This window comes from Belonocnema kinseyi, chromosome 4, assembly GCF_010883055.1.
Source record: "Belonocnema kinseyi isolate 2016_QV_RU_SX_M_011 chromosome 4, B_treatae_v1, whole genome shotgun sequence".
Taxonomy (NCBI): domain Eukaryota; kingdom Metazoa; phylum Arthropoda; class Insecta; order Hymenoptera; family Cynipidae; genus Belonocnema; species Belonocnema kinseyi.
In genome coordinates, this window is record NC_046660.1 from 99,906,802 (window position 1) to 99,920,936 (window position 14,135).

The 14,135-nt window shown below is 33.0% G+C and overlaps 1 protein-coding gene across 1 annotated transcript in view; it reads left to right on the forward strand.

The window, feature by feature from the left end:
- The window catches only part of LOC117171777 (RING finger protein 17), a 585,549-nt gene that overhangs the window by 545,429 nt on the left and 25,985 nt on the right, over positions 1–14,135 (forward strand). The window contains exons 17-18 of the mRNA XM_033359386.1: positions 6,400–7,009; positions 7,112–7,254. Of these exons, the coding sequence (XP_033215277.1) occupies positions 6,400–7,009; positions 7,112–7,254 (753 nt within the window). The remainder of the gene's footprint in view (positions 1–6,399; positions 7,010–7,111; positions 7,255–14,135) is intronic.

The following is a 14,135-nucleotide window of genomic DNA, read 5'->3' on the forward strand; positions in this document are numbered from 1 at the left end:
AAATTAAAATTCGAAAATTTTTTCTAAAGCCTCCAGGGGACTTCGTTTTCGCACGAAAAAATTTTATGTGCCCTTATTGCATCCGGACCCACAATTTTGGAACCAAAAAGATCCTTAGCGAAATTAAAGAGAAATTAGACGATGGAAGAGAATTAAGAGGAGAGATCTTAGTTGTCGGGGATTTAAATGCGAGAGTGGGGGACAGACAAGCGGGAGAGAAAGATGAAAAGTTCCTGAGAAAATCTAGGGATATAAAGGTGAACCAAGAGGGAAGGAGGCTGATAGATTTCTGTGATTCAGAAGGTTTAATTATAGCAAATGGAGCTTTCGAAGGAGATTGAGAGGGGGTCACCACTTACGTTGGAGACCAGGGAGAAGGGGGTGGTTCGGTAATTGATCTAGTCATACGCGAGGGGAAAGATTGATGTTCTGAGTAAGATCCACATTTGGCCCACGATTGACTCCGACCACGTGGGAGTGGGATTTTCAATTAAGGGACCGAGGGGCGAAAGGGGAAAAACTTCAGGGACACACATAAAACAATAGCTTTTGAAGAAATGATGGCGGAAAGGTGGGTTGAAGTAGAAGAGGTGACGGACTTAGACTTAAGATGGAGGAAATTAAAAGAAATCACCAAAGAAGCAGCCAGGGAATTTGGGAGGATAAAAAAAGTGGGAGGCTCGCAGCTGAATGAGTATGACTGGGTTGGGGAAGAATATAAGATTCAGAGGTATAAAACATTCAACTTATTAAAGATTTTCCTAAAAAATTGAGGAGAGGATAAGAAAATGGAATTCAAAAGAGAAAGGATAAAAATGAAAAACATAATGAAAGAAAAATTGAGAGAAATATCGGAGGAAAAAAGAAAGAAAATTAGAGAGAGCAGGGATATGGGGGAATTCTGGAAAGGTGTAAATGCTTGTAAAAGCAACGGAAAAGGAAGGGTACAAATATTTCAAGTAATGACTGGCTGCAGCATACGGGAAAATTATGGGGGGGGGGCGAAGTAGAAAGAGATGAGGATAGACAATGGGAAAAAATGGAAGAACGGGTGGAAATAGACGCACTGGATAAGGATATTGAATATCGAGAATTTCTAGCGGCAGTTAAAAAATTTAAAAATGGGAAAGCAGCTGGGGAGGATGAGTTGAGTGGTGAATTCATAAAAAATCTTCCGGCTGTCTGGAAAAAAGAGTTATGGGTAATAATTTAAAAAGGATGGGAAAATGGGACGCTGAGGGAAGGTTGGAGAACCGCACGAATTTTTCCAATCCACAAGGGAGGGGACGAAAATGATGTCAAAAATTATAGGGGAATAGCACTGTTGGATGTGGGGTACAAAATTTTAGCGGGAATAATGACATGCAGGCTCAATAGCTGGTTAGGGGAGGAAGGTAAACTGAGAGGGAGTCAGGGGGGTTTCAGAAGAAGGAGAGGGACCAGGAAGCAAATCTTTATTTTAAATTCACTAGTGGGCAATAGAATTAAAAACAAGGGAGGAAAGCTGTATGCAGCCTTTATTGACTTGAAAGCAGCGTTTGATACAGTAGATAGAGTCCTGCTCCTGGAGAAATTGTGGAAAAAAGGAATTGGAGGAAGGTTTTATGACATGGTAAAAAGCAAATATAAGAATACAGAGAATGAGATAATTACGGGAGAGGACATCACAGGTAGGTTCGCAACAGGAAGGGGGGTAAGACAGGGTTGTCCCCTCAGTCCAGTTTTTTTTAACATATTCGTTGACGATATCGACGTGGAATGAGAAGCCAGGGGTGAGGGGGGAACGGTAATAGGAAACGAGAAAGTTTACTTTTTAAAATACGCCGATGATATAGTGATTGTTGCTAATGACGGAGAAGATACTAAGTAGTATGCTCAGGATAGGAGAAAGATACTTTAAGGACAACAAACTGGAGATTAACGTAGATAAAACGAAAATAGTTATATTTAGGGGGGGAGGCAAGAGAAAAAACAGGGAGAAGTGGATGATTTGCGGTACGGAAATTGAGGTAGTCAACAGCTTTAAATACATGGGATTCTAGTTCTCTTCAAGAAACACTTATGGGAATCACGTTATAAAAATGTCAGGGAAGGGAATTCAAGCAACAAACGCGGCATGGGGATTAATAATGAGAGCAGAGCAGAGGTCCTTAAAAGGTAGACTCTACGTTTTAAATAGACTAGGGAAATCTGGGGCAACCTATGGAGTGGAAATTTGGGGACTAACTAGAAGGGATGAAATGGAAAGGGTGCAGGGAAAGATAATTAAAATGGGCATGGGAGTCACTAGTAATACACCTAACTACTTGTGGAGGGAAGAAAGCCTATATTTTGAGGCAAAACGTAGGGTTCTCTTGTTTTGTGGTAGAATTTGCAACCTAGAGGGAAATAGACTAGTTAAAATCTGTCTGAAAGAAGAACTTAGAGCGATTAGAAACAGAAATCCCTCCATTTGGGGGAGGGAGTTACTCGCAGCGGTAGAAGAGGAAGGGGGCTCAAAACTGTTAGACCTTTTGCGGAATGAAATCTTTGAAAGTGAAATATTTGAAGAAAAATTAGTGGAGCATCTAAAGAAGGGGAAGGACAGAGAAAAAAGAATAGACATCAATAGAATCCGGAAATCCAGTTTCAAACCGGGATATAAGTTTATTGACAGGGAGTTGGGAGATTATAGCTACTGGGAAGACGAGAGTAAAATCTGGGGGGACAAAGTCATATGGGCAAGAATGCGCTGTGGTAACATTGGAAAGGCGGGAAATAAAGGTTACTTAGAAGTGAAATGCAGGCTATGCGGGTCGCTGCAAGAAAACTTAGAACATATTTTGAACTGTGATACAGCGAAAGCAGCTTTAAGAGATCATTGGGAAAGGTGGAGTGATCTCGGGTGTAAGCAGTCAATCTGGAAAATCTTGGGGCGGAAACCAGTATCAGAACTTTGTAAATATGTGAGGGAATGGGAGAAACTGATGAGGACAAGGGAAGAGGGATAACAGAAAGACAGGGGGTGGGGGGAGAAACGAATGATCTTGAAATGATCTCAAGGAGTATTCACCCCTGAACTGGTCCGATCGCGTATTGTGCCTGCTTCGCGAATACTCAGTTAATAATATCTATTTTTGTTTTAAAAGTTCAATCTATTATTCAAGTCCCTAGAACCTGGCGAAAAAAGGCGTATGGGCTGGGGCAACCTCAATATGAGAATATCAGCCTCCTTCACTTCTGGAATAGATGTTGAAGATATTTGGGTGATAGGCGCCGCATATGATTTTGTGACTTTCTTGTTTAAATGCTATGCCAAAGTATTATTAGGAACATAAGAAAGATACGACACTGTCATACGAGGTAATGCTAAGGGGACTGAAACTCTATTTAAATTAATATGTTATTAGTAACAAAATTGTTAACATAATATTTTTATTGATACTCACAAATATTGTATTTTAGCTTTAACTTGGGAAAGGGGAAACAAATGTAAAAGTCTGAAAAGACATACATGTAGAATGAATAAATAAATAAATAGTAAGAATGTATAAATAACAAGTGAAAAATGGTTAGTTTAAACCAGTTCAATTTTTAATGTTTCTATCTTTAAATTGTCTAAAATGATATAATTTAGAAAATTTACCAATCTATTTATTTATTCTTCAATTTAGATTATTGAAAGTGATTAAAATATTTTAATTTCTTACAAAAACCGTATTAAAATCTATGAAAAATTAAACCTTCATATTGGAGTCGTGGATTCATATTTTTTCATAGAAAATAGTACTTATTTTTAACTTTTTATAGAAATTTGTTATTTAATATGAAAAACTATAATAACTGCAAACACAGCAAATTGAAAATTTTCGTCATTTATACCAAAACCCATTAAAAATTGTGAAAAACTAAACCTTCATTTTAGAGCCGTAAATTTCCGTATTTATTCGTAGATAATTGTATTTATCCATCATTGTGTATAACAATTAAAAATTTTTTAAGAAACAATATGAAATACTATATCTGATTTTTCCAGATGTATATTTTCGTAAAATTTAATACATAAGTTTGTAATTATGTACAAAAAACTATAGAAAATCAAAGTTGCGTTTTGTTATATATTATCATAATTTTTCTTAGTTTTGAAGTTTTTTAGTAAGATTAACATTGATTAATAATTGTATAAGATATTGTTAATAAATAAGTTTGCGAGCAGTAGAATATTTTGAAATTGAATAGAATTGACGGATTTTTTTTTTCAAATTTGACCTAAAATATTTTCAAAAGTAAATCTGGATAATCTAATTCACGCAATCTAAAAACCGGTCTTCTGTGACAACCCCGCTAAAATAATATATTTCAAAACAAAAATACTTGATGAAGCCTATCCAACATCTTTTAGAGTAATAACAGGGTGGCCGCTGGGCCGGGAAACCGGGAAATGACAGTGAATTTTTTTTTGACCGGGAATTTTCCAAATTTGTAGAAGAAAAATCTGTACACGTTCGATTTCAACAGTTTTCAAATAATTAGTGGAATTGTTATGTTTTTCAATTATGCTATTTTTTAGCTTACGATGCGTAATTCAAAATTTTTTTACTTTAAAAATTTCCATTAAAAATTTTTATTTCTAAACTTACATTTTTAATTTAAAGAATTTTGAACTGTTTTCTTAAAGACTTGAAGAAATAAAAAATAAAAGCCTTTAATGTTGACAATTTTGGATAAAAAAACATTTTTATTTAATATATTTTTTTTATTTATTTGTACTTTAAGTAATAAAAATTGAACAAAAACGACTTGACAAAACGATTTTAAACCAGTTCAGAATTTAGAATTTTCAGATTTTAACGTTAAAACTTAAACTGTTTCAATTTGAATGTCTCAATCATGAAACAAATGTGAACGTGTAAGTGAAAGTCTATAAACTATTTTCAATTAAAAAATTACTTCATACTAATATATTCCTAATTAAAGGATTTTATTAAATTTTGAATATTGTTTCAGTCTAAAACATTCCATTTTTGACCCATTCAATTTGAAATTTTTAATTAAAAAGAAGATTAATTATTGAGTATTTAGCAATGTTGGAATTTTTATTTAAGACAAGTAAAATGAAACCAAATATTGAAAAGTAAAGAATCTTTAACTGAATCGTTTGAGATAGAAAACATGGAATCATTAAAATTTTGAAGAGCCTTTAAACTTTGAGCGTTACAATTTAATGGTTGTATTTGAAAAATGCCTAATTTGTAAGTGAAATGTTTAAATTTTGATGTATAATTTACAAATGACCATTTGTAGAAAAAATTTGAGTAACTTGAAGAGATATTTGGTAGTTTTAAAAATATTGAAAACTATCATGCAAATTTTAGAAAGTTTTTAAAATCGTCTAGAATCTTTTTTGAAAATTTTGTTTAAATGTTTGAAAAACTTTTTAAATATTCTCTTAAAATAATGTTTTAAAACGAAAAGTTATTTTTTATTTTTCTAGGAATCTTAAGAAAATATTTTTATTTGAAGCCTTTCACAATTCTTGAAAAGAATCTAATTTTGTTGTTTAAAATCTACGAAAATCTAAATTTTGTTTTATATCAGGCTATCATTTTAAGTTTCACATTAAGTTTGAATCTTTTCAAAACTTCTACATATCTCTTAAAATTACTGAAATTTCGCCTACAAATAATAAATGTTCAATTGTTATTTATACATCCAAATTGTAAAGAAATTTTCTAAAATTTGCAAGATTTTCTGAAAACTGTAGAAATAATTCAATTCATTTTGACAGATATTTAGAAGTTCTGAAAATATTTCCAAAATAATTTTAAATTTAAAACAAGTTTAAAACAACTTCTATATTTCTCAAGATTTTAAAATAAAATTTTGAAGCTTTCCAAGGACATTTAAACTATTTAAAAGGAAAATAATTGAATTTTTAATTTAAGAAGTGTTCAGTTAAAATTTTAGATGTTTCTAGCTTAAAATTCCTTGAAATTATATAATTTTGAAAATTGTAATGTTCATTGATTGATTTTTTAATTTAGAGCATTGGAAATGATAACATGGATTTATTTTTTTTATACTGAAAAATATTAGTACCTTCAATTTTATACGAGTAAATTATTGAGCATTTGAATACAAAATTTTTTTAATTAAAATCTTTCAAATTTCATTTTTAAAAGTTCAAAATTTAACAGTTCCACTTTGAGTGCTTTCATTTGCAGTTTAATTTTTATGACCTCAAGTTGAAATTTTTTTAGATTTAGTGTTCCATTTTTTAAATTTCATTGACCGTGAAAAATGTTTGCGAACCGGGAAAAAACCAGGAATTTAAATTGTCGATTAAAACGGCCACCCTGAATAAGTTTTTATAAAAAGTCCGTAATTTAGATTGAAATACAATCGAAAAATTCGTTTCAGTTCTCAGTGCAGTACATTCCAAAAGCAGAAAGACAAACCAACGAAATCCAGGAGCAACGGCACATTGAGCAATTTAAGCTCAGCTTTTAGTGGTTCTACACGTTCGCTCGCGTCGTCGAGATCTGAGAGGATCACGGATGACGTGGACCCATTCAAATTCCGAGTTGACGTCTCAAACGCAAAATCTCCCGATTGTATCTACGTCGCTGATCCATCCAGGAAAGAAGTTAATTTGTATTTATACGATCAAATGCAGTCTTTTTACAACACAAAGTCAGCCACTTTTGACGAACCAGTGAAGAAAGATCAGATGTGCTCTGTCTATTCTACCAAGGACAAAGCATTTTTCCGTGCTAAAGTAACAGATCTTAAGTCCGAATCGGAAATCAACGTATTTTTTATCGACTTAGGAGTGGAAGAAACAGTTTCTATTGACGACATACAGCCCCTGGATAAGAGATTTATAAGCACCCCGCGGTACCAATTCAAAGTGAAACTTGCAGGCATCACTCCCTGTGGTGGATCATCTTCTTGGCCTTCTTCATCCTGCCAGAAGCTGCGGGAGATCATTTACGAAAACGAAAGCTGCAAATTCTTCATTTCAAAAGTGGTAAATGTTACGTTATTATCAATACGAATTTTTTCGATCTAAACCTTTTTTCATTTTAGTCAGAATGTTGGTTATTCATGTAATTTGTCATCCATTATTTAGGGAGAAACGGTGGATGATGGAATTCCAGTCGAGCTGTGGGTAAAGCAGTCAAAAACTGAGGGACCATTAGCACCAACCAAAATAGAAATGAACTCAATCAGTCGAATGTTAGTACTTTCGGGGCATGCGATTCCAGTTAAGGAGTAAGTGTACATTACAAATTTTGAGCTTAAGAGTGTTGGACTATTGTTAGCCGAAAATCTCGGCAAATAGTGTATTGCGAAACTAGGTCAGAAAGTGAATGATTCCACACGAGGCGGAATCGATCATTTTCCTACCATTGTACATGATATTTTTTCTAAGAAATGTGTATGGAAATCATGATCGCATAATTGAATTTTGAAGGTTTCGACAATATCTCTTGTTACGTAATCAATTAAAACGCCCTAGGGCATACAGAAGCAGTCAAGCGTGAAACCGGCATAACATCTGAGCGCACAGAAACGGGGTATGAGTTTATCATAAATTACGAGAAATTTTGGCTGAATTTATAAATTTTCGGGAAATCTAAGGTAGCTAAAACTTTTCGCAACAAATAAAAAGTTAAAAATATCCCGGAACTTGATTGAAAATGTATAAATTACCGGAAATTTCAGGTACCCGAAAATTTTTAAAACCTTCGGTTATCTATGGTTATTTATTAGTCATTTATGGTAACTTATAACTTCGCTTGGATCATTGAGATGGTCCAATCACTATTCACTACTTACACGGAGAGACATTTCAAGGGATTAATTCGTGGAAGCGCATGATCTTAGAGCTACAATTTTTGCATAACTCTATGATCTAAAATCATAGAATTCGAGACCTGAGAGCAAAGGAGCGTGGCCTAATGCCTGAAACTTCGAGGCCTATGCTTTAAAAGCAAGGGTTCGGAGATCTTAGTTCTCGCGCCAAAGCGTGATAAAATCAAGGAGTCTGTAAAGGGTCAACTCATAATGAAGTAAAGTTATGATTCCAGGTTGTTTTGGAATGTAATTTTGAATCAAAATGCGCAATCGCAACAGCTTGAAAAAATAATATGACTCAAAGTGCGTAAGGGCACACTGGGATAAAAGAAATTTTTTGGTTCAAAATAACGAAAAGAAAATGGAAATTTTCTCTATTTGGCATTAGGTAAAGATCATGAAATTATAAACACATTTTTAAACAAATGCATCATTCAGGCATTTGGCGACAGAAATATTCTTTTCGATGTCAAATTTTTTAAATTAATTATCTTATTAATATTTTAGCAAAATTCATAATTTATTAAAACAATTTTATGATTTTTAAAACAAAATTAGTAAAGAAATGCATTATTTGGGCAGTCGTTGACGGAAAAATTAGTTTTTTTTTCAATGCCAGTCCTGTTAGTTGGGAACTTCATAATAATCTTAGCAACACTCATACTTAGTTAAGAAATTGTTTGTATTTTTTAAACAAATGCCTTATTCGGGCATCTGTCGACAGAAAAATGCCTTTTTGTACGGCGTGAGTCCTTTTAATCGAGAACTTCGCGATAATTTCAGCAAAATTTATAGTAAGTTCAATAATTTGATGTCTTTACACAAATTTTATTAACAAATGCATTATTCTGGCATTTTTCCAGAAAAAAGTTGATTTCTTTAATCTTAGTTCTTGTTATTTAGTTTCTTGTTGCTTTCATTCTTTTAATAAGGCTCAAATAATGCATTTGTTTAAAAAATAATGAAATTTATTAACGAAGTATGAGTGTTGATAACATTTTTATAGAATTTCCAATCACAAGAACTGACATTGAAAAAAAAGAATGTTTTTGTCGAAAAATGACCGAATAGTGCATATTTCAACTATATTTTCTTTTTAAATTGATCAACAAATTACGGATGTTGGTAAAATGATAATAAAATGTCCAATTAAAAGGACTGACGTCGAAGAAACGAATTGTCTTGTCGAAAATGCCCGAATAATTCAATTGTTTGTTAAATTTCTATAAAATGTCCGAATAATGTATTTTTCAATTAAATTTGTTTTAAAAAATTGAATTAATCAACTAATTATAAGTGTTGCTGAAATTATCGTAAAGTTTCCAATTAACAGGATTGACATTGAAAAAAAAAATTTTCTGTCAACAAATGTCCGTATAATGCATTTTTTTATTATATTCGCTTCAAAAATTCATACAATTTATTAAAAAATTATTATTTTTGCTGAAATTATCATAAAGTTCCTAATTAAAAAAACTGACATAGAAAAAAATACTAATTTTTCTGTCGACAAATACCTGAATAATGCATTCGTTTATTAAATTTATTTATAATATTAACCAGAATAATATTTTAAGAAATTTTCTTTGTTATTATATTATTTTCACCCAGATTTCTTGCAATATATCATTTAAAAAATGTAAAATTGTTGAAAATTATAGAAAATACACTTTCAAACAATAATTTGTTCATAAAAAATGTGTTTCTTTTTATTGTGTCATGATGGAATATCTTTAAGTGATGTAAATCAACGAAACGTAGGCGAGTACAATAATTTCCATATTATTGTCGAGCACCAGGAACGTCAAATAGAAAAAATTGCCGTTTTTTTGTCATAGTTTTTTATTTATCAAAAAGTTGAAAATGTTAATAAAAAATCAGGCTCGACCACTTTTTTTGAAATTTGATCAACTTTAAAAAAACGTTTGTCCCAATCGACCAATATTTGTGGGCTGTAAGCTATGTTGAACAAAAGCAATTTATCAAAAAAAGTCAGAAGTATACATTTTGTGGCTTACCGAGTTCTGCAATTAGCAGTGCTTTAAGTTTTTGATTTTTTATCCAAAATGACTGGCTAACAAACTCGAACTTCCTTTGTAAACTCTTATAAAGTACGCCAAAGTGCAACCCAACCCGATATATCTGTCGAAAATTATCTTGTTCACGGATGACAACGACCACAGACAGGCACCGACATAATAACTATTTTTTCTGGCTCATCGGGCCTAAAGGCGTCAAAGTCAAGTCCGCCTAAGTAATTTTTCACATAAAACCAATACCTTCCCAATAAAAATGAAAATGTAAAAACACATATTTTTGAGTCGGAATTCAACTTTTTTTGTAGAAAATTAAACTGTTTTGTTAAAAATTAAACTAATTTTATCAAAACTTAATTATTTAGTAGAAAATTACATTTTTTGTTAACAAATTATTTTTTCGGTTTGTAAACTCAACCGTTTTGTAGATAACTTGTCTTTTTTGCATTCAATATTCAATAATTTTATTGAAAATTGATGTACACTGGACTCTGGATTTTAGCAGAGTAGATTTGTGCGTTCCGACAACTGATGCTGCGCGGCGGTTTCCATTGACTGGTGCCGCGGGTTCGAGAAATCGTTCATGGGACTTTGCCTGTTTTACTTTCGGAAAATCTAGATTCGTTCCAAGGCCTGAACCGAAACTGTACTCAAGTCCAGTTTCCAGACACTCAAACTCTGACTTAAGGTCCCTTACTATATACTATTCCTAGAACTCCTGGCCTCGGAATGTGGTTGTTATATTTTGCCTAAATGCCTGTATGTTGCTGCCTTGAAAAGGAAGAGAGGCTTACTTACTTTAATTTCTCAGGCATTCGTAAACAACAGGAGCGTAGGGGCAAAGCGGGCAGTACGCGCATATATTGCGTAATCGTAGGAAATAATTCACACGCCACTGATTGTTTACGTTTAGGTTCCTCCAAGATAGGCTGAAGGCCACGGCAAGCGAAGCCTGTTTTAGTTTGCTGAGGTTGCAACTATTTGGTAAAAAACTAATCTTTGTTGGTTGATTTCCACTGTTTAAAAACTTTCGTTTGTTGAAAATTAATTTTGCTTAATAAAAGAGTTGACTATTCCAATTTTCATTTAAGAGATATCTTCATTGGCTGAAAATTCAACTATTTGGTTTAAAATACAGTCAAACTCGGACATAACGCTGGTATTGGGACTGAAAGTAAACCTGAACAAACCCAACCGAACCTGATTTTTCTCCACTCCGGATGTAAACAATCAGGGGCGTCTGAACCGTTTCCGGTGACTTTTATTGCGTGGTAAAAAATATTTAAAAATTTTTTTCTCACACTTAGACAAGTGTAAACAACATATTTCACGGAAATGAGGAAGAAGTTTGCGGTTGCACGTTAAAATTAATGTATTTCCTGCTTACCAACTTTAAACATTTACGGGCCGCTGAGTATCTCGTTTAAAAATAGGGTGACCATAAAAATAGGAAAAAGTAGGGCATAGTAGAATACAAAAGATTAAATCAAAAAGAAATTTTTTAAAAGTTTATTTTAAAGTAACTGTTTCAGTAAATTTTATCGACGCTTAACATCGTATATTTTTATTTTTGAACCCTGATGAATTCTAATCAATGTCACAAATGCACACATATATATTTTTCGTATAGTAGGAATGTTTAATAATAATACTTTATCTTGTAAATTGACGACGAAATCGTTATATGGTATTGAATGATAACATTTTGTCCAGATACTTGGTCGCTCACGCGAATAGACCCTTCGGAGACAGCAGTATCCAAAAACACATGCGTATTTTCACCAAAATACTGCATGTCAACACTTCGAGTAGGAAAGTACGCAATTTTTCATATTTTGCAGTTTCATACCCAGACATACAAAAAATTTATTTAACAGAAAATCACCTCCTTTTATAATAATTAGACTCCGAAAAAACACACTTTGCATTAATTCCACGTCAAGACTTAACAGTTTGAGATTTAAAATACAGGTCTGTCTCTCAATAAGAAACCATATTTCTCCAACTTTGAGCTCGGAAAGCTGCCACCTCCAAAGACCCTTTCGCTCGCTTAGTAGTGTAACTCGACACTAGAAGGGGATAGGGTACTTCAATTTGCGGAAATGCTTCCTCCCCAGTTTCTTATTATAGTATTATATTAAATAATTAATTTTAAAACTTAGTATGACATTGCTGATCAAAGTGAATTGATCATTACTGCTCTTTTTCATGAATATTGCTCCAATAACTTCGCGGTATACAGGGTGTCCAAAAAGTAACGAAACACCTAAATAATTTCCCAGGTAAAATATTTTTTCAAAAAGGGCAAAGTCATTCTTGGAGTAACTTTTAACGAGAAATCCGGTGGTGACATTGAATTTTACCTTGAGCTAGACCTTCAAGGTTATTTCACGGTCATTTTTTTGTAATGGGAACCCCCTATTTTAGACAGCGGCTATCGAAAGAGCGGAAAATTTTAGTCCAAACATGTACTCAGGTCATGGTTCAAGGATGATCTTGCGCTTGACGTTGAAGGTTATTTCAAGGTCAACTGTATTTTTTATTGAACTTGAATTTAACCTCGAGCATTGTCTTCAAGTTCATTTTAAGCTAACTTTTTTACATTTAGCGTTTTTTACGTTCCTCTTTAAAAGTTACTCCAAGAATGACCTCGACCTTTTTCGGGAACACCTGAGCCGAATCAATAAACCTGTATGGTATCTCTTTTAACTAGATAGCAGCGCCATCTGACACGTGAATTATTGGGTATCTCAAAGTTATTAGAGCAATGTTAATGAAAAAGAGCAGTAAATATCTATTCATTTTAACCTTAAACGGCCAAAACGCCACAACCGGGACACTGCTTTTCAACGGCCAATAACTAAGACTATTCGACACTAGACAAAATTGAGATACATATATTTTTATTGCTTAAGATCTCCTCTTTCCGACGGTGCCAATGAAATTCCTCAAAAAATTTATTTATTATCCCAAAATGCAGTTTAAACAAAAAAAAACGTGATTTTTCGTGCCTATTTCTTTTTTGTGAACCATTTTCCAAAGCTTTTCGAGTCTAAACTTTGAGAATCCATGGTTCAAAGATCGATTTTTCGTTTTAGTATTTTCAAAATGGCGTCTTAATGGCAAAATTTTTGTGAAAACATTCATGAATTTTTTTACAATAAACGATGCGCTTTTCGGAAAAATCATCAAGAATAAAAAGTTCTTGTAATCAGCCAAGGAATACGCCTGAATTTTTTCGAAGCGTTTTGAGCAAAATTTTGGATTTTTCATATGAACAATTTTTGCAAAATTCAAAATTTTGCTCAAAACGCTCCGGAAAAATTCAGGCGTATTCCTCGACTGATTACAAGAATTTTTTATTCTTGACACATTTTCCGAAAAGCGCATAGTTTTTCAATAAAAAATTTCCAACCACTCCGTAACCTTTATTGCACTCTGACATCAAACCACACCTTCACCGCATTGTCATCCTGGGAATTTTCGAGTACACCCAGCAAAAAAAATGCCAAAGCGTAAAGCCTCAAAAATTGCAACAAACTCCGAATCGGAATGGGATTCCGATGAAAATGATGAACGTATCATCATACCTAATCCAGATTACTCTGGCTCTGATGGAGATGATTCATCAGATGACGAGAATTCGGGATCGGAATTTCCCAGACCGAATGTATCATATAGATCTGTTTCCTATAACTACACAGCATCTCAAAAACAATTGGAATCAAATCACGTTTTTTCATGGAGTAACGAAGAAAAAGTTTGCCCTGGAAATTTCTGTAAAGAAATCAACAGGAAATATTTGTCGCAATCAAAACTAGGTGATTTCGAATTTCACAGATACGAATCACGAACAAGAGCATTATGTAATAATGAACAATGTCGCCAGAGGACTACTAGATTTTGCATTGATTGCAACATGTATTGCTGCTTACATTGTTTCTCAAAATTACATTCTGAAACAGCAGGATCAAAATGATTTCAACGGATTGAAATCTGAAATGAAAAAAATTCTCCATAAAAAAAATTAAAAAATGTAAAAAAAATATATAAAATCCCTTAAAAAAAAAGAGACTATCGATATTCGTCGACCTCCACGTTGGTGATAGTTGGGCAACGTAAACTTTGTTTGTGGTAGACGGACGACAGATATTCGTAAATCATTTTACTCTTACACGATGCTTAGAATTATGAAAATTTTTTATTGAAAAACTATGCGCTTTTCGGAAAATTTGTCAAGAATAAAAAGTTCTTGTAATC